The sequence below is a fragment of the Amblyomma mixtum genome, chromosome 9 (genome assembly GCF_055824585.1).
Source record: "Amblyomma mixtum isolate Tamu chromosome 9, ASM5582458v1, whole genome shotgun sequence".
Classification (NCBI taxonomy): domain Eukaryota; kingdom Metazoa; phylum Arthropoda; class Arachnida; order Ixodida; family Ixodidae; genus Amblyomma; species Amblyomma mixtum.
In genome coordinates, this window is record NC_143020.1 from 33,266,078 (window position 1) to 33,290,106 (window position 24,029).

A 24,029-nucleotide genomic window follows, 5' to 3' on the forward strand; every position below is an offset into this window, starting at 1 on the left:
TAACTGAGCTGTCCGTTGCAAAAATGTGGGTGTAAAATCTGGCGCAGAAATTCTGGAACGAACATCCGCATTAAAGCAACAAGACTGGTGGCAGGGAAAGCGACATTCAGAGAAAATCGTGACACCGTTCGCCGCGCGAGCCTGACCCTGTATCGGTGCTGCCACTGAAGCGGCAGCCAGTCAGGAAGCCCGAAGCCCCAAGCCGTTTCCGAGGATTTAGGCTTAGAGCACGGTATAGAGACACACAAGCATGGGGCAGCAAGGCAGAAACGAGCAGGCGCGCGTGCAGGGGGCGCTAGTGGACTCACCAAGCGACTTGTTGAGCCAGTCGGCGAGGTCCTCCTTGAGGGGTATTAGGTGCTCCTCCTGACGCTTGGTGACCCGTAGGTAAAACTCATCCACGTCACGGGCTCGGTGAGCAGCCGTGGCGCTGTTGCAGCGTGGCTTTACCTGGACGGAGAAACACCGCGGACACGAAACGCATTGTAAAGGGCTGGTCCCAAGAAGAATAACCAATATGGCGTATCTCCCTAGAGAAAATTGATTTTAACTCCACATTGCCTTATTCAATGTCCGCGAGTGTGTGGGTGAATTCTTCTCGTATATTACGGCTATTCCATGTGTTGTTCGAAAGTATCGTCGTCTGAATGTGACACCTGTAGCATTGATTTCGTTGTACGTCCGTCGTGCAATAATGCCTTCGTAGCACTGCAGGTATCTTTCAATAAAAAAAAAATCTCTTAGGCGACCTTCGGTGGATGGCTTGACCAAATTAGTAGCCAAATGTTCGTTATATCTGAGGTTTACGCACTAAAATTCGTTATATATTAGTAGCCAAACGTTCGTTATATCCGAAGTTGACACACTAAAGTTCGTTATCTATAGCGAAGGTGGCACACTTAGGTTCGTAATATGCGAGGTCAACACACTAAGTTCGGTAATCCGAGGTCCAGGCACGAAACGTCGTTATATCCGAGGTCAACACACGAAAGGTCGTTATATCCGAGGTGGCGTACTCAGGTTCCTTATATCCAAGGCAGTATACTAAGTTCGTAAGTTTGCATAGGTAGTATACTATATGCGCTAACACGGAGGCGCCTTACCTTCCACAACCGCGGGCCTGCCTGGATACAGCGCGCAGAGACGGCACAAAAACAATAAACAGGATTTAAACACGGCTGTCGTCCGCCTTGGCGGTGCTGCGGACAGGCGACGTCACAGTTTTTTCGTGTTTTTTTTTAATGACGACAGCCGCATTTCTACTGTTCCTACAACGACAGCTGCCACATTGCCAACGAAACCACACTGACACAGCTATCACTGCGGAGGCAACGACACGAAGTGCGTAGCCTCAGAAACATTACGCACCATTGCCGGGGCTTCGACCCTTCAGGAAGCTTAGCGACCACTGTTCGCGCAAAAATCTCAACAGGGATCTCAAAAGGCCGAATGCTCCACGCTTCAGGGTTCGCTGCAGCGAAAGAAAGGAGCCTTGCCGTGCGCGCCGCAGTGTCAACTGGATGCCCACAAACTGGTATTGGCACACACGTACACAGGCTGCCGAAACGGGTGCCTACAGCGTCTTGTAAGTGGGCGCACCCAATCTTGACACGAGCGCCAGACCATGCCAGATACTGTTTATCTCCTCGTGATGTTGTCTCGCTGTCTGCGCGTGCTGATGCACGCACCATCGACCAGCGGCCACTGACTGCGCGACGCTTACTACAACCAGGCAGCGCAGTACATTATAGTTGCGCTGCTTAGAATTACGAAAGTGAAACACAGGCAAGTGGAGACTGACAGGTGCCTTTAAGCTACCAACGGAAAAAAAAAAGCGCACAAGTTAACAAGGGCGTGCAAGATCTAAATGATAAGAAAAGGCGCAAAAAAAAAGAGCAACGTGGGTATAAGATAAATCCCGAATCCCTCCCGAATCGATTCCTCAATTCCCGAATTGCATCGCATCCGCTCTTGGTTATTGGCTGAAGCGTACGACGTGGCCTCGCTTCAGCCAATGGCGAAAGGCGGGAAATTAAAAAAATGGCACGGAATCGGTTGGGGAATCGCCACCCCACCCCACCCTAGGTAGTACCTGCAGAAAATATGAACCTTTCTTCAGCTACGAAGTTCCAGCGAAAGCCGTTTAGTTTTTCTTCGCGCTCGTACGAGGGCGCTTGAGCGGATGCCAATGAGCAAAAATGTTTTGAAATCGACTCCGCGTAGGTCAATTCCACAGAACACGTTGAAATAAATTATTTACCGGGCGCCGGCTGATTCAACATGCACATCTACTAATGTCTCACTCACCATTCTACAGAAGATACAAACGCGGAAACAACAATTTGGAGTGTTCACGCCCCTGAGAGTACGACCTATTCACTGGCACAACAAAACATGCTCCCCGCGGACAAGGACAGCACATGAAGTACGAAGAGTGGAATGGGCAGGGAAAAAAAAATGGAGGAGACACTTAACCTCCGCCTTGAAGGTACGACGCTTTAAGCCAATAGGTTGTCTGCAATATATGCTGAACTGGTCATTCTCTACTTTGCATTCATAGATCCCCTGGGAGTCCCCGTAGCACTCCCGGCGCTGGGGTGCAGCGGTTAAGCGATGCGCCACTGCCCTGCGATAGAAGGTGTTCCCAGCGGTGGTCCTTGTGAGGACCAGGTTGCTCTTCCCGAGCGGCCAATCATTACTATACCTGCCACTCGCCGCGGTGGGCAATTTGCTCCCAGTCTTATGGGCAGATTGGTCAAATGTTTAGGGGAATCCACCAAGCTGGAGTAGATTTGTTATAAGGGAGTAATTGTTCATTGACGTCCACCCGAGCGCAGCCATACGAATGTCAATGAGTAATTGCTCCCTTATTACAAATCTACTCCACCTTGGGCGATTCCCCTAAAACATTTGACCAACACACTTCCCACTTCGAGCGCTTGTCTGCGTCGTTTACTTTCCGTCCCTTGTGCTCCCTGTGTGCTATTTTTACATCATGAACATTATCCAACTTGCCCAACTTTCCGCTTTGCTTCGAGTTATAGATCCATTCGCTCTCGCCCTACCATAAGCTTGCAGTCCCGGTTAGCTCAGTCGGTAGAGCGACTGCTCCGGTGAAGCGGTGGTCCCGGGTTCGAACCCCGGACCAAGACGAATTTTTCTTTAACTACGAAGTTTCTGAGAAAGCTGTATAGCTTTCCTTTGTAGCCGTATGGCTGCGCTCGGGTGGATGTCAGTGAGTAATTACTCCCTTATTATGGGCAGATTGTGATGCCACAAGGTCATGTGACCTGGGTGGCACACCTGCCTGCTAGGTTGCTTGTGTGGGGATTTTTAGTGGATTTTTGGCTCACGGTCAACCACGCCGACGACGGCGACGTCGAATTTTCTGCGACACGAGTTCATCAACGCTATCGCGTTCGAAACCGCGTAACGCCTAGTGCAGACGTTGCTCACCGTTTCCGCGACCTGCCGGTCCTCCTTGGCGAGGTCCAGGCAGAAGTCGCCGCTGACCCGTCGCCAGGGCGGATACCCTCCGGCACCATTGTTGGTACCACCACTGTTGCTGCCCGCACTACGCAGACCCGCCCGGTTAGGCCTAGTCCCGGGGCCGCTGGGGGTGCCGCCGTTGTTGGTCGGGTACGCCGTCCGCATCAGGGACCCGCTGCTCGCCATAGTCCAGTCGCTCTTGGGTTCTCAAGGATGGCCTAGCGCCACCGCTGGTCGCCAGGTGGCGATGGTTACCGCGGTGGTGGAGGTGCTTTCCACGGATGGTGCCTTCTTTTCACGTGGTTTCGAGGTGACACTGCAGACGCGACACGGGCCTCCGCCGACTGGTCCGGGCGAAGCTCATGGCTTCACCCTCTCCGCTGCTTCGTAGCCTGGCGATGATCCGCGATAGGGTCCCGCACACCGGTAGCCGAGTGCGCCTCGAATTCTCGTCTGGGCTGCCGCCTCGCCTGCACAAAAACATGGAAGAGAGAGAGAGAGATCATCGAACAACTGCTCCAACTTTGTGACCGCGCCACTCAAAGCGAAGTCGTCAGGCCTCAGCAAACGGTATGCTCGATCTGGTTCGTATCGCTTCCCGTGACGACTCTGCACTATATCAAGAATTTTTGTTTTTATGTTATATATGTTTTCCGCCCACGTGTTCCCGCCAGGTTACCGCACGGGGTACCATTCACTCTAGTGATGCCTCCAGAGAGTCTATACCGTAATGAGCAAGGCTAAGCGCGAATGAAACTGCAGCACTGAATTAGAAACTTTCGCTAGAAGCTTAAGACATCCAGACGCGTGACCAATATAAGACTTAATCCCGATTCGAGAATGAGGGAAGTGGCCCCTTCCACGAGGTGTCTGGCTTGCGCTCCGTTGCTGCATCCCTTTACCGAACAGTGTGAGTGATTCCCCCAAAGCATCGACCAAAAGTCACTACAGAAGTAGCCGGTTCTCCAAGCCATGCGAGCAGAAAGACTGGCGCAAAAATTGCAGGCGACACTTAAGTTTCGCCTTAAGGGCACGACGCGATAGCTTATTGGGTTAAGTCCAATATGTGCAGAATTGCTAATTCTCTACATTCATAGACGCCTGGGAGTCCTCATGCCCCTCCTGACGCAGATGGTGCAGCGGTTACGCGATGCGCTGCTGCCCTGCGATGGCAGGTGCTCCAGGGGGTGGGCCTGGTGCGGCCCAGGTTGCTTTTGCGAGCGACCAATCTTTAACTGCCACCCGCCACGTGGACAAAAATTAGGGTGGGCGATTAAAAGGAATGGAAAATAATAGCGCCCCGCTCGCACCGCTAAAAGCACAACGGGCTGAAACCAATATAATATAAATAAAAAAGAAAAAAGGCAATTCTGCATTGCAGAAAAGGAAAAAAAAAAGGAAAAAAGGGGGGTCTACCATCACCAGCGAAACCACAGCCGAGGGGGCGCCCGGCTCAACGGTATTTATTCTCGTCTACTTAATTACACGTCTAATCTTGGAATCTTGACGCACATGTACCTTGATTCTTCTTGTTTCTCTAACTACGTTAGTGAAACTTCTAATCTTGGCCTCTTGACGTACCAAGGTATTGTATTTATTTCCTGTTTTGAAGAAGGGACAGACGGAAGCACGACGTCCCATCACCGGAAGCGGGACAAAACAGAACAACCCAGTCAACGTAGCCCCCCGTGTGTCCCGCTATTCGCGGCGTCTTCGGGGGCCCTTAGAAGAGACGTCGCTATAGCGACATCCCACCGAAGACTCAACCAACGCCGGCGAGGAAAACAATCGGTCGTTGATCAGGCCACCGCCCCGCCAATTGTCTGGAAGGTCTCGGCGCTGCCACGACGACCACTCTCTCCTCCATCGTTCCTCCCCCACCCACGCCGGCTAGGCGCTGAAAAGAGCTACCGCAGCCACGCTGCACAGAAGAGTAAATCACGCTCCGGCCGCTCCCCTTCCATGGGCCAGTTACCGTTATTCGTTTCACTGGCGCGAAGGCGACCTCGATTCCTTCCGCTGGGCGGGCGTTCCTTACAAAAAAAAAAAAAAAAGATGCGCAAAAAATGAAGTGAACGCTCGTAGGGAGGGCAAAAATCTTTTGTAGAGCGACCCAGCAGAGTTTCAGACACACAAGAGCATGCAGTAACAGGAGGTAAATACTGTAGAACCTCTTTGTAACGAAGTTGGAGGGGCCCGGAGCTTACTTCGTTATATCCATAGTTTCGGTATAAACCGTTTCGTTATAACGAGGTTCGACTGTAATTAACATTGCTGCGCAGGGGATGATATGATGCCCCGTGGGGTTAAAGGACGGAAGGAAAGCTTAATAATTGATCTAGAGATAACGCCTGGTTCGGGACAGGCTGCACGTCAGCATGTGCGGCCGCACTGGTGCGATTACTCGCACACACCGTGTAGCTGTGTCGAACGACGCATTATCAACACGTGTCGCGCGTTCAGTCCGGAAAAATTCCGAGAATATAGTTCGGGTGTTTTAGACTGGCGTTTTGACTCAGCACAGGGACTCATGTTGAGGCTTGCCTTCGTAGAGCAAAAGATGGCACACGAGGCCCCTAAATATTTCCTGGAATAGATAACTGATAAGATCAGAGAAAGTCTCAAGCTACTAGTATAACTAAAAAAAATTATCTTATCGACAAACATAGCAATAAAGCACTTTAAGATATATATAACCGCGAGGTCATCTTGAGAACCGATTTCAATCCTGCCGGCGAATGTACAGGGTCTGTTCTGAAAGTAGTTGGACTCATTTTTTTTAATAAAATTTATTCATGAGAGTAATAAGAACGATTTGAATTTATCAAAGTAGCACCCTTCCGCACCTACACGCCGCTGCTAATGAGTTTTCCAGTTTTCGTACGCCTCCAGCAACGCCTGGACCGGAATGCTGTTTAGCTCCCTCGTCACGGCCTGTTGAACCGCCTCTACCAATCCGTGATGTTTCCCCTTGAGTGTCGATTTTATTTTCGGGAATAGAAAAAAGCCTGGCGGGGCCATGTCGGGGCTGTAGGGGGGCTGAGGCAGCGTTGCCGCCTTGTGCTGGGCAAAAAATCGGGCTCCTCATTCATATGATGTAGAAGATCCTGGCAGATCGCTTTCCGGTTGGCCTTTTGCTCCTCTGACAACACTTCCGGCACCAACTTCGCGCACACTTCCTCATGGCTAAGTTTTCTGTCACGATCTCAAAAACTTGGGTTTGAGGAATGCTCAAGTCATCAGCAATCATTCTGATACTCATCCGACAATCACTGTTCAGTAAATGTTTAGCTCGCTGCACATTTTCGCTGCTCTTGCTGGTCGAACGGCGTCCGGAGCGGTCGTCTTCCTCCACTCTTTCCCTACCTTCTCGGAGCAGCTTGTGCCACTCAAAAAACACCTGATCTACCCCACGGCAGCGTCACCGTAGGCCTCCTTAACCATGTCGTTAGTCTCTTCGCCCGTTTTACCAAGATTTACACAAAATTTGATCGCGTATCGCTGATCCGGTAAACGCTCATGATTTTGCGTGACGAGACGTTTCGACAGGGGTTCGCAGTACAAGCGACCTGCTCTCTTCAACGGCCGAGAGCCGACTGCCGATTTTCCCCAGCATTGCCAATATCCCCCTTCAACGATCCTGCACGCGCAGACCACCTCTCGTCCGCCGGTTCGCCCAGGAAAAAACCAGTCCTATTACTTTCAGAACAGACCCTGTATTTCCGAGATCATGTCCCTAAGAAGTGAGTGAGGCGGCGCGAGCATCGTTCCATGGGCACGACCGTAAACTATAAACATGAAAGGAATAAAGAAGGAGTAAGCTCTAATCTAGCCCAATCCCTTTAAGGGGAAGGGTAGGCTGCCCACGCCGTGGGGTAGATTTCCATCACCAAATGTACGGAATACTTACGGCTGACCACATAAACAAATTCCCCCTTCAAAACATGCGAAGTTCTAGCAGCTATACGAATATTTTAACCGATGTTTCCATCTTCTCTATTTGCTAACCGCATGGACCCCTATGCAGCGTTTTTGAAAGCCTCCTCCCAATGCTACTGCACCAAGTTACTATGTCTGCACCGCCGCTATACCGCCGCTGCCAAGAGTGTGCATCCTGTATGTTCAGTGATCGAAATATACTCCGGAACATGGGGCAGCCTGCCCTTTCCTTAAAGGGAGTGCGCCACAGGACAGCTTGTTCCCTCTTTTCATTTCATTTATTGTTCCCTTAAAGGCCCGAAGGCATTACATAAGGGGGGGCATATTGGTTTACAACGGCGATGATGGGAACATGCATAACAATAAAAAGAACAAACATACAAACAAATATAAAGAGGGGGTTGTAGTCATATCAGGGTTTCCCAGCAGGTGATACATCATTCATTAAATATATATCAAGCAATACTCGCTACAAAGAGCGCAGAAGTGATCAAGATCTATGTGAGGTGAATCTTTATTTTCTCGCGGAATGTTTTGCGATCAGTGCATGCAGCGATGTCGTTAGGCAGTGATTCCATAGTGCTATTGCGTTGGGGAAAAATGAGTTGTTGTAAGCAGACGTGTGGCCACTGATGCGTGCTATCGGGTTACCGTGACTAAGCCGGGAGGGACGTTCGTAGTGGGGCGGTTAATAGAGCGTGCCGTGATATTGTGTTATGATAAAATGATGATGATATTCTTTGCTCGCATATAGGCTTATTCGTGTCTAGAGAGCACGGCATGCGAGCAGGCTTTCGCCGCTGTGGAAAACGCAATATTTCGTTAGGAATATTCTTCACCAGCCGAGTGCGAAAGCTAGACGAAACTATCCGCAACGCCCTTAAGAAAAGCGTAACACAAACTACGCGCTCACATTAGCGAAGTTAACAGCTACATCTGAAACTGAGGGAGCAAGTACAGTCTTTGAGAAAAGTTTTATAGAGCCCACGGGGTTTGCTTCTAAGCCTTGTAGTGGGACTCCTGAAGCATTCTGGGAAGTCCTACCCATTGAAGGAGGCAGGACCAGAACCCAGAGGAAATTTGGAGCGCTGGAGACGCATCACGAACCACACAGTGAGGCTCAGAAGCAAACCCCCTGGGCTCCAAACTTTTGACAAAGGCTGTACATCACACAAGCGAAGCGTTGCTTAAGTCGCACTGGCAAAAGGTCAAAAAGAAACAAGAAAAATAACGCGCCACTTATACAGCGGGAATTACGGCACGCACAACTGGTGACGCCCAAGACCAAGTTCCAAACGAAGCCTACAGCGCCTCCTTTACTGGAGCACCGCCCCGTTAAATTTCCGCCGCGACAATTGCCGTTTTTCGAAACCGTGCCGCTGCCCTTAGAAGTCCAACGGCGCACTCGAAAACAAACAACACTTCGGCGCGCGAAGAAGAGATGCTTATCTCTATAAAGTATAAACGAAGGCGGGCCGTATAAGCTCCTCGGTACTCCCCATGCACTACAGCGGGGGGTCTTGTTTTGGTCGATCTCGTTCCAGCTAAGTTTAAGGGAAACAAACACTTAGAAAACGACTGACCGTGAAAATGGGCACGCACACAAACCGTGCAGCTCCGACAAGAATACAAAACAGCGCAGATAAAACGAACTGGCTTCGGCTTTTGTGCACTCTTCTTTTCCTGCTGTTTTCTAGTCCACGCGATACGAACAGATGCAAGCTGCGATAAGGCAACGCCCACCGCCGCCCGTTCGCCCGGTGAGTATAGTGTCCCGCCCGTATCGAAATGGCGGCCACTCTGACGGAAGAGATAAGGGATGAATCCGCATGAAGACTCACTCAAGGCGCCGCAGCAAGACTCTCCTGTTGAGGGCATAGCCGAGATGATATAAACGCCGTTAAACATATCAACGCAATACACACAACAGGGCACTAAGTGAGAAACATTTATAGGGGGAATCGGGGGGGGGGGGGGGGGGGGGGGGGGGTTAAACAACAGGGCAAAACACAAGCAGCACAGAAAAAAACTCCCTCACGGGTATTCAAGGGTACTTTAGCGACAAAAAGCACAAAATTATGTATATCGGTTAAACAGCGAAGTTCGCGAGGTAGCAGATCAAACCAGGAGTATACAGCAAACCTAGCATTCCTCGCGACACCTCGGCATTCAGGTTTACCGCCCCAGCCGACCACCAGACACTCGAATCTGAACCCATGGGCCCCATTACCAGCCTTGTTGGCATTCGAAGCCGTCACCGGTCTGCACATGTAACTCTCTTATGCCGTGGGCATGTTTGCGCAATAAAAAGAAAGTATATATCGCTGCACCAAGTCAGTCCTCACAATTGACAGCCAGGCTACTTTGTACATGTCGGTACATATTTCTGTTGCTTCGCAATTAACGGCCGCGCGCAAATAAGTGAACCAGTAAGGACATACAGTAAAGGGATTTCCTGTTCCACTTTGGCGCCCAAGTTCCTTGCGCTTGAGTTTGACAAAATGAAAAATGGAAATGCGGGTACCCAAACAGGACGCCTTCTTTCATCTTTCTTTGCAACTATACCTTTAGAGCAGAAGAACTTATTGCATTTCCTGATTTTATTTTAAAAGATAGAGGACATCTTGGTGCATAATAACCCATAAAACCGGGTACAAACCGAATTATTTGCTTCTTTGCGTAAAGCTAATAGAACTTGTTGTTTGTTGCTTTTCTTCAATGGAACAGAAAGTGGACAATTCAATTCAACGAGTATAGATTGCTGCAAGTACCGTCTGGTTTCAAGAAATATTTCAGAAGGTTTCACTTCATCTCAGCAAAATGTATACGTCCCCACGAAAGCGCCCACCAAACCAGCCACTCGATGTATGCCGCCAAAAAAAGCTGTCGCTGCCATTACGTTTCGTTAAATAACCTACATGGTGATTTCGGGCCTCGCAGACACAGAAGGATAGGCCTTCACCACTAGTAAGCCCAAAGCCCGCTGTCGCATTTTTTTTTTTTTTTTCAGAACCACGGTTCGAAAACTAATACCGCCAAGTGACGGACACCAAAAGACAAATTCGCCCACCATGGCACACAAGAACGCAGGTCTTTCAGCAACCCTTCTATATCTAGAGTGACAGAATCCTTTTTGACATTTTACCTCCCAAATACACGCAAAAGCTGTCACGGCTCGCTCCCTTCGAGACACGTGCGGCCCTCGCACCAAAAGAAAACATGTACAGCAGGCAAAAGTCCCGAAGATGAAGACGCGTACGGGAATCGCAGCAACCGTAGCCCTACCGTGTATAGGAGGTCCAGGAAGGGACCGCACGCAACAGACAAAGTCCGTGGCCCGGGCGTCTCAGGTGGCCGACGGCCGACCTCCATGGTTAACGACGCGGCATGGGGTGTAACGGGCGGCCGACCCCTTATCGCGTCAGGCGCAAACCAAGCCTGACGGACAGCCGTCGAGCTCCAAAGGCTCTCCTCGCTTCTTTGCTGCCTCGTTTTGTCTTTCGGCTCGAACTTTTACGTACTACGGGCTTCCCTTCGCGGGACATTAATTCCTGGCGAGACGCGAAGGAGCCCTGGTGGGAATAGGCTGATTCGGCAGATTTCTCGGACCCTACACTGTAGAGGAAACAGAAACAGAGCCTTCTGTTCACGGTTCCAAACATACAACTTTATCTTAACGAATATTAGGCCAACTTTGTTGCAGCACTGGGAAAGGAGTAACAAAAAAAAAATACCACGCAGAAAAAAACTAACTCGCAGGACGGTTATCACAGTGTAACGCGAGATCCATCGACAGCAAGTTGCGGCGGCGAATGTAATACTGTTTATTCATTATTATTAATGCGAGAGCGTTATATAGCTCTGTCCCGTCAGCGAGAAGTGTCCGCAAATTTGTCCGCACGATTACGTAATTCTCTGAAGTAAATGTGTGAATGTGTGATTGTGACAGACAGTGTGTGATAAAATGTTGCCGCGGAAAATATTTGCTTGATGAGGTGTAATGAATTAATTAAACGCGAAAAAATACACTTAGGCGTCATAATAGTCATGGTCGCCAGAACAGCTACGGGCATCGACATAGTATGATGACGTTTTGCTTTCGCATTCTGCTAAAGCGAGTCGCCGCGATGATCTCAAAGTTTTTTTTTTGTCATATTTTGTATGGAGCACGTGACATCGCTGTGCTGTCACTCGTGATGTGAGCGTGTTAGGGCCACTTGGCATGGCCCGTTGCCATGAGGCCTTGCAGGTAACGTCATGCATGGCGTCAGTGCACGTTGCCCGATCAGCGTAGCGCGATACGACGCCAACGCCGCGTAACAAGAAAATGCACCCTTACCCGGTAGCGTGTTCGCCAAATGCAGCCGGTACAGCCAGCGATGACAGCGCCGCCCACCGGCAGGTAGCAGCCACCATTAAGTCTGGTTATAAATATTCATTCAGAACGACGGCTTGACATCGCCGCTATGGCGCAGTGTATTAGAGGCACGTGTTGCGTATGGAAGGTCGGCCCTTCGACTCCGCTCTCTGTACTGTAATTTTATTGTTTTTTTAATTTCATTTCTTTTTCATTTTTTACCTTTTAGGTCGCAAATCGTGATGCTTAGTGGCATATAACGCCGTTTAAGAGGATTTCTTATCCCTTTTAGGTAAGCCGTTGTGACAATCTTCAGTCACCGTGATCAATTCACCGTGGTTTCAAGCCATGTGGCTGTACAGGCTGCAGTTGGCGAATACGCTACCCCGGTAGGTTGCCACTACATATTTTCACTCGTTCTATATCTGGGCGGGCGGTCATGTCTGCAAATGGCTTGGGGCTTATCCAGCTGAACGACCTGGTCTCCCGGTGACATACGTTTCAAGGTGCGGCGATTACAAGTTTCCGTACTCATTGACAGCAACAAGACTTTTCGAAAGTCCTTTGTTGTCATCCGTTCAGGTCCGCCACGCTCGCGAGAAATAGTAAGCGCGTTCATCACGAAGGAGTGTAAACACGAAGGAGTGTAAACGCGCACCAGCAGTCAGCCCTAGTTGCGCCCAAGCCAGGCCAACGCAGGCAGAACGAATAGCCCGGTGGTTTGTTAGGAAAATAGAGGGTGGCTATCTGGGGAGGGCGGCACAAAGTCCGAAGGGGAGATATATCGTTGAAAATATTTAATGCATTAGGGTGACTGCGGATTCCGCAGAATGCGAATAATCGCAGAGCAGAGCAATGGAGGAGGTCTCTGTACTACACACTGAACCAGAATGCACTAAGAATGCTAAAAGGGTTAATACCGGGGGAGCTAACTGCGTTGCCAAAACTATTTGGCCCTCAAACAGCAATTACTATCCTCTAAGGAACTAACTCCACAGGGACGGACTAACAGATTCGAATGAAACGCGAACACTAAAAAAACAAACAAAAAAAACTTGGAGACCACTGCAGTCTGCTGCATAGGGGAAATACGAAAGCGTTTGCCTTTGAACGTCAGCAACTTTTGTTTACAGGTCTTGATTGTCACGTGACAGTTATCACGTGACCCTTCACTGACGTCAGCAACTTTTTTTTGTTTGCAAGTCACCGGTGTCTATCATCAGTACACATCTCCAAACACACAACGCGTTTACTTGGTGCCCCTCTAACACGCTTGGTCCAACGATCCATCGTGGTGCGTTGCGTGCCCACCCAGCTGGCACGCCGAGGGTCTGGGTTCGAACCACAATGCCGGCGAGTTTCTTTTCAAATGAGGTCACGTGAGAGGCAACACTTCCTGGGGACAGATTTTGCGGACAACTTCCGGTGACGGCTTTTCCTTCGCATGAGGCATCATTAATGTCATGCGAAAGCATGACATTAATGACAGCTCCTTGAGGCGAACCATAAGCTATAGGTCCAGTAACATTTCTACGCAGCAGTATATGGATCAGAGAGGTGAAATCAGATACTTATTTCCCCTGATCGAGGGCCTTGTCGCATTTCTATACCCTTTCCTGTATTATTTGACGATAACAGTAAACCAGTAAAATCTCCCTGAGGACCAACCGTTCATCCGAAGAATCAAGTGTCGTGCATGTAGTCCCATCCCAGTAAACCCGTTTCTGACTTAAAGAGTGCATGTGCTGCAGTGCTAGACGGTGAAATGAAATCGAGTGAGCGGAGGGAGCAGCGTCGTTATCCCCCCCCCCCCCCCCTTTTTTTTTTTAACAAGCACCTGCCGTTTGTGCACTCGCATTGAAAAGCACCTCACTTTGTTCTCTACCCAACACATCGCGCTCCTTAAACGCAACGCCAAAACACGAGTGCGCGAAAATCTCGCTGCTACAGCACTATTTGCAAAGAAATGCGAGAAAGGCAGGCGACCGTAGCACTCGCTGGAAATAGCGGGCTCACTGCCCTCGTTCGGCATACTACACCACACGGCTCCAAGTGCGCACGGCTCACACCTCAGAAACACGCACAGGAAAACAGCGAGGGGGGCTGAGTAACAAGGTGAGATCTTCGCACGCCTTCGCTGATCATTACGCCCAGGGAGCAAGAAGCTGAAAGGGAATCTCGGGGGAGTACTACATAGAGCGAAAACGCGGCGAAGAAAAAAAACACAGGTAAGAGTAAAAAACGGCAACGTAATAGGACCCCGAATTATGGCAAAGTATAGTGGCCGAGAAAATGCTAGGGAGAACCTGTGCTTTGTTCCAACACCATCGCGCACGCGTCGGGAACGCAAGGGGCCGTCAGAATGTGAGCGCGTTTATTCCGACGCCCACGCTGAAACTGCGCCGTAATCGGAGACCCGCGCATGACGGCGATTTTGGCGGATAGGACCCGGCGAGCAAATCGCGGAAAATGTGTCACAGCCCACGTTTTTTTTTTTTTTCAATGCGAAAAGCATTTCGTGGCTCATCAATGGCGTTTGTCCGTGAAGACGGATCCACAGCCAATGCAACACTAGCCACATAACAATCCATACATTCACTAACTGGTCAGTAAGTAAAAACAAAAAAAAAACTCAAATACAAAAGTGGTTTGGTTTGGTTTATGGGGTTTAACGTCCCAAAGCGACTGGGGCTATGAGAGACGCCGTAGTGAAGGGCTCCGGAAATTTCGACCACCTGGGTTCTTTAACGTGCACTGACATCGCACAGTACACGGGCCTAAAATATAACTAAACAATATTTTACAGAATAAACAAAAGAAGAATAGAAAAGCAAAAATAAAAATAAAAACTAAAATAATGACCAAAAATAAAAAAAATTGACGAGGAAAGAGAGGGTAGGCAAAGGCTTTCGCATTTACGCTCTTACGAGTATAAGCAGACTTAAGTGCAGTCCTGTAACTTTTTTTACTACAGATTCTTCCCTCATTATTTAATAAATGGTCATTTGTTTATTTGTTTCATTTCTTTTTTGATGTTGTTTCTTTGCATTTTCTTGTTCACATATCACAATAATAGCAATCTGGTGCCTTTAAGAACATGTAAAAATGACTTCCGGGCCCACTGTAATTAAGCGTAGAAAGTTGGGCTAGTTGGTTGGTAGTACTATTGTGATACATTCCAGCGGCTAAAAAGACAGGGACGAAGGTAGACGAGACAAGACGAACGCCGGACACAAAAAACGAGGGATCACAGAGCCCATTGTACTAGAAAGTAGGGCCTAGAAAATAGTACTACCAACCAACTAGCCCAACTTTCTACGCTTAATGACCTACTTTCTAGTACAATGGGCCCGGTGATCCCTCGTTTTTTGTGTCCGGCGTTCGTCCTGTCTCGTCTACCTTCGTCCCTGTCGTTTTAGCCGCTGGAATGTATCACAATAGTACTACCAACCAACTAGCCCAACTTTCTACGCATAATGACCTACTTTCTAGTACAATGGGCCCTGTGATCCCTCGTTTTTTGTGTCCGGCGTTCGTTCTGTCTCGTCTACCTTCGTCCCTGTCTTTTTAGCCGCTGGAATGTATCACAATAGTACCCACTGCAATTACAGTTTCCTAGCTCGGTCACAAGCACAGCTTCACAGCCGTATGCGACAAGAATAGCGTGAATAAACTGCTCTGAGGCCATGGCGACAGTGTGGTAGAAGTAGAAATGTGAACCAACTAAACGGGATATGTCCAAACATTTCCTTCGATTTTAGTTGCTCCCTGAATCTCCCATAAAACGTGGGATAAACAAAGCTGCTGACAGCCAAACATGGTCGACAAGAATGAAAGCCCGAAGAAGGCAATGAATCGCGAGCACACTTTGCCAGCAATTGCTCGATACTGTGCCCTGATGCCACCGCGCGAGCATCTCTTACTGTGCGCAGGAACGCGAAATAGCCTGCGCTTGAGTTCACCCATCTTCATCATGCTTAACTCTTGGCGACAAAGTAACGAGGGTAATGAACGAAAACTTCCATGTCGGTACTGGCAGCGCCTGCTGCTAAAAACTTATTGCGCCAAGATCGCGCCGCGAGCACATAGGTGGCGTGATCAGCACGTTACCGTCATCAGTGACGTCACCATCTGTCACGCCCCGTCATCGAGCGGCCACGTGACCGACCGGACCGCTTACACGTGCACATATCACCGCTTCAACATACATTGCCCCCACTGCAGGCTATACACGAGTAAACCTAATTCTGATGCACATATACACCGGCTGTTTCAGGGAAGACAGTAATTTTCAAAAGCCCTACTTTTTAGGTGAAAACATGGCTTTTGCAGCATGGTATTGCCAGGGTTGGCGGAGACCAGAAAACCGGTGATTCATCTTAAGCGGGTTAATTGGTTTGGTTTAGTTTATTGGGGTTTAACGTCCCAAAGCGACTGAGGCTATGAGAGACGCCGTAGTGAAGGGCTCCGGAAATTTCGACCACCTGGGGGTTCTTTAACGTGCATTGACATCGCACAGTACACGGGCCTCTAGAATTTCGCCTTCATCGAAATGCAGCCGCCGCGGCCGGGATCGAACCCGCGTCTTTCGGGTCAGCAGCCGAGCGCCGTAACCACTGAGCCACCGCGGCGGGGTAAGCGGGTTAATTAATTTCAAAAATTAAATTCTTTTAATCATCAGGGTCACACGCCTGGTTGTCATTGGAGATTTGCAGGAGGTTGTCAGTAACGGCCACACCAGTTTATAGAATTTCGACAACGCGATTACCCTCGGCGCTGTGGCTTAACAAAATTGGCTATTTCGACGAGTTCCGTGCACTGGAGGGGTAGCTTTGCCTGCGTGCTCTTCGAACACACAAGCATTTTAGTAGGATGTAGCTAAAATCTGTTGGGCCAGAGTGCCGAAAGTAATCGCGTTTTCGAAATTGAAAAACAAAAACTGATATGGCGGTTACTAACGACCGCGGCTACAAATCTTTAATTTCAACCAGGCGCCTAACATTAGGATAAAAAATTCTTTACTGCAAATTAGTTAACTAGCATAGTGGTTAAGGTGATTCTGCGGTTATCTGGTCTCCGTGAACTCTGGCAATACCATGCCGCAAAAGCTATATTTTTATTTTGCCTCAAATATCCTATTTTTGAAAATTACTGAAAGTCTCCCTTGAAACACCCGGTACAGGAGTGCCCAAGTTCCGGAGAAGATTTCGGTTTGGTTTATTGGTTTATTACGTCCCGAAGCAACTCAGGCTATGAGACGCCGTAGTGAAGGGCTCCGGAAATTTCGACCACCTGGGGTTCTTTAACGTGCACTGACATCGCACAGTACACGGGACTCTAGATTTTCACCTCCATCAAAATTCGACTGCCGCGGCCGGGATCGAACCCGCGTCTTTCGGGCCAGCAGCCGAGCGCCGTAACCACTGAGCCACCGCGGCGGGGCGGAGATTTCGATCACTAAATATTCGGAACGCTTACTCTGGGCAACGCAGGTATACTCCCACTGGAAATCATAGTAACTTTACGCAGTTAGCAATGAGAGCTATAGTTTAAGTTTTAGACTTCGTTTGATAATTTATTTACTTATAGAATACGCAAAAACATAGAAGCATTGGTATCAGTTATGTCTGCCGCGATTTTTAAGACATACGAATACATTCTTTTATTTAGAAAAATACATATTTCACTTCTCTAGACAATGCGTAGCGTTATCTAATACACAATGGCATTGTCAATGGCAATGCAATTATTATTGCGTTTGATCCCTCCACAAATTCTATGAGGAGGCCGCGCTGCAACATGCTGCAACTGCGCTGCAACCAATACCCGAACATGTAGAGCGAAGAATCACAACACGCATCGTTTTTTTTTTTCTTCTTCGCACTTTCCTCTACGCCGTCGAGCGCTCAGTGACCACGCAAAATGAGGCGTGCGCGCGGCAGAAGCATTAATTAAAATCCAAAGCACAAAGGGCTGCCAGGGGCGGCAATTAAACTCGGCAGCGTTGTAATATCTCCACACTTTCTCGCCGCAGTGAAGCGGGACCCCCGCATCTCAGTTCAGCGAAGCGCGTCCGCAACGGAGAAGCGATTCAGCCCGTGTATCGGGGTTATGCGCCGCGCGTTCATTCAGTTCCAGTCAAGGCTCTTCGTTTTTTGAATGACTCGCGAAGAGCCGTTATAAGCGCCCGAAATAGAGGGCGTCGGCCTAAGGCATTTCTTCGGCAGTGACCTGGAGAAGCAGCGAGGGAAAAGCGGGCGTACAATTCTTGCTACCGACTTTTAGAAAGCGACCTCTTAATGGCAGGACATAAACAAAGCGTATATCGCCAGTATGCGCTCAATGAACGCCACTATCAGGAAACAAGAACACGCTGCTCAGAACAGTCTACTGGCAACGCAAAGCCGGAGTCCTTCGTGAGGCTACGAACTTCGTCCTTTTTAAGTAAGATCTCAACCATTGCAAAAACACCCTGAACTGAAGGGAGTGCTGAACACTCCTTTTGGAGGTGGCATCTGCTTGTCGCGTTTTTTAAACAGTTGCAGTACTCCTACCGATCAGCAAGTCAACGCACTACGTCATATGGCAGTAAGCGGTGTAAGTGAAACAGTCGTGTACCGACACTGAGCGATAGGTACAGTGAAGCAACAACAACAACAACAACAACAACAACAACAACCACACACACACACACGCACACGCACACGCACACGCACACACACACACACACACACACACAGAGAGGGGGGGTCAGATATATACGCGCGCGCAACACGCACGCACATGCACACGTACACTGAAACGCTTCTGGTAAGGTAAGGCTAAGGCAACGTGTTCACTTTTTGCATTGTGTACATTTTTACACTCACAAGTTCTCGGCAGTGGAGCGGGAGGTTCATAGCACAATGCCACGGCTTCCAAGACCTACATGGATGTCTCAAAAGGGCGTGGGAAGCACCCGTCTTCATGAAGCTGTCGCCTAGTTCTCCCAACCTCCACTGCGCTGCAAGCGAATTGTACAGCACACAGTGCACGTCGGCGGGCCGAAATCATCTCACACCTTAAAGGGATACTGAGGCGGTTTTCGAATCAGCTAACCTTCTAGGGTTTTGAAGTAGTGTCATTGCTGATCACGTCTGTGAAATTATTTTTTCGATTTTGGCTAAAACAGCGGCGCAATCACCAATTAAAAACGCGATGTTCAAAATTCCCGCGCCCCGCGCGAGTCCAGGAGAGGGGAACAGCGGAGAGGGAAACCTCGTCCATGTCGGCCAGCGTGACGTCATGTTGAGGAGCCGGGGATGCTTCGGCGCACCCGAGCGCGCTTTCAGCGCGCGTTGTTCCTCGTACTGCGTGCGTTGCGACGTACAAAACGTGTCAGCCGATCTTGAGAATCAGATTCAACAGGTACTACTCTGCGTTCGTGTCCACGAACAACTACGGCCGCGACTGTGTCGTCTTCCACTGTTTTCCGCAATACTACAAGCGCGCAGCACAACCGCTCGCTGCTGTGACGAAGAATTCAAGTCGACTAAAGCAAGCTTACTCTGCTCGAAACACTTTCGTAAGAGCGGCTACAGGCAGAGCTTGTCCTAGTGTGATCTCTGGAGATTTCTGTCGAAAAGGCGCGGCTGAACCATGACACAGTTCCATCGATTTCCTCGCGCATAAGAGGCGTGTCACCATTCCGAAGAAGCGCCTCTTTTAAAAGTAGAAACATGCTCACTTAGCCCCTGAAGAAACCTTATAGAGGCTTAAGCATGTGTCGCTCTCCTCAGCTTAGGTGCGGCCAGACCACCTGAGACGTGCTCAGCAAGGCTCGGTTAGTGATTTTATACTCGGTTCGACGTGTCCAAGCAAGCAAGCAAGCAGAGCAAAGCACAATAAAGCAAAGCAAGCAAGCATCGAAGCTCTTCATATGCGGCATCTCGTTTAATCCTAGCTAAGCAATTAATATGAAAGCGTTCGACGTTGATTTCGGATGCAAATTTATGAGAGAAATGAATGCCAACCGAGTTTTTGCAAAAAAACACCGCAACCTTACTCGGTTTCTTCATCAAGTTGTGGCAGCGGGCGAGTTGCAGCTAGCTTGGCTTTTAAACACACATATAGTTGGCAACTACTTCACTGAACCTAAACTGCAAATCTAGGAAGGGCGAACGTTTCCGAGACAGCGATTAATATTTTCTGGCATCTCCTGAACGCGCCAGGAGTGAAGCGTATTTGTGCGCGTATTTGGCTTGGTTTCCAGCGCACCATGATTGCGTCACTATCTTGTGGTCACATGCCTCGCAGTGCTTGGCCACTGCGCTTCGCTAATTTTGACACCAACTTTGTGCTCCTTCATCGTTCACTTGAAATACTTCCTTGCCCCAACCTGCAACGCCGGGTATTGAGAATAGGATTTACACAGTGCTTTGGGCCTTTTCTTAAGGATGACGCTCTTCCGGGCGAGCCAGGAGGCGTCCGGTGGTGGTAATTGACTTACTTGAGTATTGTTCGCACCCCTTCCTTTCCGAGAATACGAGCCGATGTTGTGCTGGCACCTGTTACGCATGGTCTGTATCGCGTCTTTGACGCTGGCGTATGCTTGTGCTAGGCATAGAATTTTTTGCTTGTGTCTTTTTTGGTTTCAGGCGATACATGGAATGAGCAAACTGTAGAATCTTTTACTTCGGTGGTCAGTAAAAAAAAATAGTCGCCGTATTCGCTTTTACAACGACACGGAAAGCTGCGATCTGCCCTCAACGCAGCGCCGGATCCTCATCGGCAGCTGCTCCAGTCCTCAAAGTGACGTCACGACCTCTCTTGACCAATCACGGGCGGCGGCGCGCCGCGCGGCGTGCTCCGCGGCACAGGCCGCATATTTCGGCTAAAAAAGGCAATTCGCACTTGTTTTTGCCTTATTTTGATGCAATATTCCAGTATACAGCATGAAAAACTATAGGATGCCGCTGCCAGCCCGATTTTCAGAAAAAGTGCTTCAGTCTCCCTTTAACGTCGCGACCCCCAAAGCAAACGCCGTATCCTCTGTTCTCGACTCCGAAAACTCGCAAGGAGCAGAGTTAGCACCGTGTCACATTAACTTCTTTCTTTTCATCTCCCAGCTTTCCGTTCGCCACGCTTGCAATGACAGGGAGCCGGGTGGGAATCCTCGACTCGGAGAGTGTCCACAAGACAACCAGAATACGTGTCATGCGCCGCATCCGCGGGAACTGGAACGGGACACGGAAGACGGCCGTCACCAGCTTAGCGCACCGCGCAACCGATGGACGCAACGCGTTCTCTCGCAGAAAACTACCCAGTGAGGCGAAGTGGAGCTTTTAAAAACCGACACAAGACAATCCGCCCGCGCCCGAGAAATCCACAGCCAAGCCGCCGGAGAACGTGCCCGCTATGGAGGTCGCTTACTTGCACAAGCATCCAAGAACGTGCCACGCATCTTAATGGGGTGCGAGATAGCAACTCCCGCAAGTGTTAAGCGGAGTATACATACAAGAGAGGCGCGAGAGCTCGCATATAGAATAACCGCCATGGGCGACGGGCATATTCTGCGGAGTCTTCGGTGAACGACCAGGGTATACAGCTTGAAGCGTGTGAGCTATCAAGCAAAGGAAATCAAGCACTTTGTCAGCGAAAGAACACATAACCGTCGCATTAATTATTATATTTGTCTATGTACTGCTTTACTTATCCATTTCGCCGCCGCGGCGGCTCAGTGGTTATGGCACTCGGCTGCTGTCCCGAAAGACGCGGGTTCGATCCCGGCCGCGCCGGCCGAATTTCGATGAAGGCGAAATTTTAGAGGCCCGTGTGCTGTGCGATGTATGTGCACGTTAAAGAACCCCAGGTGGTCGAAATTTCCGCAGCCCTTCACTACGGCGTCCCTCATAGCCTGAGTCCGTTTGAGACGTTAAACACCAATAAACCATAAATCAAACTACCCAGCCGGGGTCTTATATATGCGTTCAGTTTCGCGCCGTTTTAAAAATGGTATTGAAAGAAAGACAACTTGAGGTTCGCTGAAAGTAGTCTTGTTCCGTGGGTGGTCGCGACAACAGCACTTCCGCCCTCCATGAAAATATTCCACTGGAGAGGCCATGTGGGCTGTAAACCTAAAATACGCTGCTTTCCAGTGTAACACGGGGGTACGAAGGGCATTCTCGAGGCATGAACTGGAACAACGAGATGGAAAGGAGCCTCCTTCAGCACGCTGACCGACGTTTCGGCGAGAGGACGTCGTCGTAAGCAAAGACCCTTGTATTGGCGGAGTTGTAGCGCTTTTTTTTTTTTCTCATGCCTTATCACTTTCTCTACCCTGTTTATTTTTGACATTTTATGTACTACTTGCCTCAGTAATTCACCGTGAGGCCGGAAATGGCTAAGTTTGGTTTGGTTTGTGGGGGTTTAACGTCCCAAAGCGATTCAGGCTATGAGGGACGCCGTAGTGAAGGGCTCCGGACACTTAGACCACCTGGGGTTCTTTGACGTGCACTGACATCGCACAGTCCACAAGCCTCCAGAATTTCGCCTCCATCGAAATTCGACCGCGGCGGCCGGGACCGAACCCGCGTCTTTCGGGTCAGCAGCCGAACGACGTAACCACTAAGCCGCCGCGCCGGCCAGCAGGGTATACAGGGTGTTTCAACCAAAATTTTACAATTTTTAAAAATAGCGTTTTAAGTTAGAAGAGCGCTTTTTTTCGCCATTGCATTCTCAGCGGTGTAGCACATGAGAACACAGCTAAGAGATGCTAACTAGGAAGCCGGTTAAACAATATTTAATGGCTAACTTTTTAACTAATTACTGTTAGACTCCGAAATAATTGAGAGACGTGCAGAGCCCCATAATTAATATCCATATCAGTTTATGGAACTTCGAAAACACGGTCACCGTCGGCGTTGTGGCCCCAAAAATTTTGCTACATCGCGCCAAAATTCATGCATCTCCCAAAAGCTTGCAGGGAAAGCAACTTCTCCAGTACATATGTAACTTATCGAAAGAGCGAAAATTTGTTGAGCCACAGCGCGGACGGTAGCCGTGTTTCCGAAATTCTGAAAACTGATGTGAATATTAATTATGGTGCGCTACACGCCTCTCAATCATTAACAAGGCAAACAGTAATAATTAAGAAGTTAACTATTCATCATTAGTTAACCAGCCTCCTAGTTAACAGGTCTTAGCTGTATTCTGACCTGCCGCACCCCTGAAAATGCTACGGCGAAAAAAAGCCCTCTTCTAACTCAAAAGTATTTTTTTTTTATTGTGTAATATGTTAGGTGAAACACCCTGCATAGTTCCCGTTTCTGAACGTGTTGCAACGTCCGTCTCTCACGCGCCAGTTCCAGTTTTTCCAACGCCCACTTCTCAAAACGCGCGACACCTCGTCAAGGTCGCCCGACGCTCCTCCCACCGACAGAACAGGGAAAACTGAAGCCTGCCGCCGCGGTGGCTCAGTGGCTATGGTGCTCGGCTGCTGTCCCGAAAGACGCGGGTTCGATCCCGGCCGCGGCGGTTGAATTTCTTTGGAGGAGAAATTCGAGGCCCGTGTACTGTGCGATGTCAGTGCACGTTAAAGAACCCCAGGTGGTCGAAATTTCCGGAGCCCTCCACTACGGCGTCTCTCATAGCCTTAGTTGCTTTGGGACGTTAAACCCCATAAACCAACCAAACCAAGCCTTCAAGCGTGGGAGGAGGAGGCAGCGGAGGGCAAGGCAGCCGGGCGCGTTCCCACAGCGAACGGCCCACGCGGGGCAAATTAAGAGACGCGCCGCGGCGTCTCCTCTCAATTAAGGTCGACTCCGCCATTACGCACGACGGCGAAGCGCCACCCCGGGGTTGCATAGCAGAGTCAAAGGCTGCCCCCTTCGCAGGTGCCAAGAGCAGAAACACCCCCCCCCCCCCCCCCCCCGCCCCTACCCCCGTGGGAGGGCGGGCAGCCCGCGCTAGTCATTAGGCCTGCGCGCACACACCTAACGGTAAACAAACGCTGTAGACAAACAGAGAAAGGCGCGCCCGATCGCACACGAGTCTTCCAAGGCCTACAAGCGCTGAGAGCCTCTGTTCACGAGTGTTTATTAGAATTTCCTTGTTATTTGGGAGTGTGCTGAGCTGTGAGGGAGGAGGAAAGGATGAGGGGTATAGTTGGAGAAAGGCGTTGATCACTTCATCGTGTATAGGGGTGGTTTGCGATCACGTGTTCCGTCTTGAAAAGCGGGTCTCGGGGAAACGCTGCACTGGAGGA

The 24,029-nt window shown here is 49.6% G+C and overlaps 1 protein-coding gene across 1 annotated transcript in view; it reads right to left on the reverse strand.

Moving 5' to 3' along the window:
- The window catches only part of LOC149328695 (uncharacterized), a 186,011-nt gene that overhangs the window by 99,930 nt on the left and 62,052 nt on the right, over positions 1–24,029 (reverse strand). Inside the window, exons 2-3 of the mRNA XM_089559643.1 lie at positions 3,457–3,959; positions 309–450 (exon numbers count right to left, since the gene is read on the reverse strand). Of these exons, the coding sequence (XP_089415769.1) occupies positions 309–450; positions 3,457–3,675 (361 nt within the window). The 5' untranslated portion in view covers positions 3,676–3,959. The remainder of the gene's footprint in view (positions 1–308; positions 451–3,456; positions 3,960–24,029) is intronic.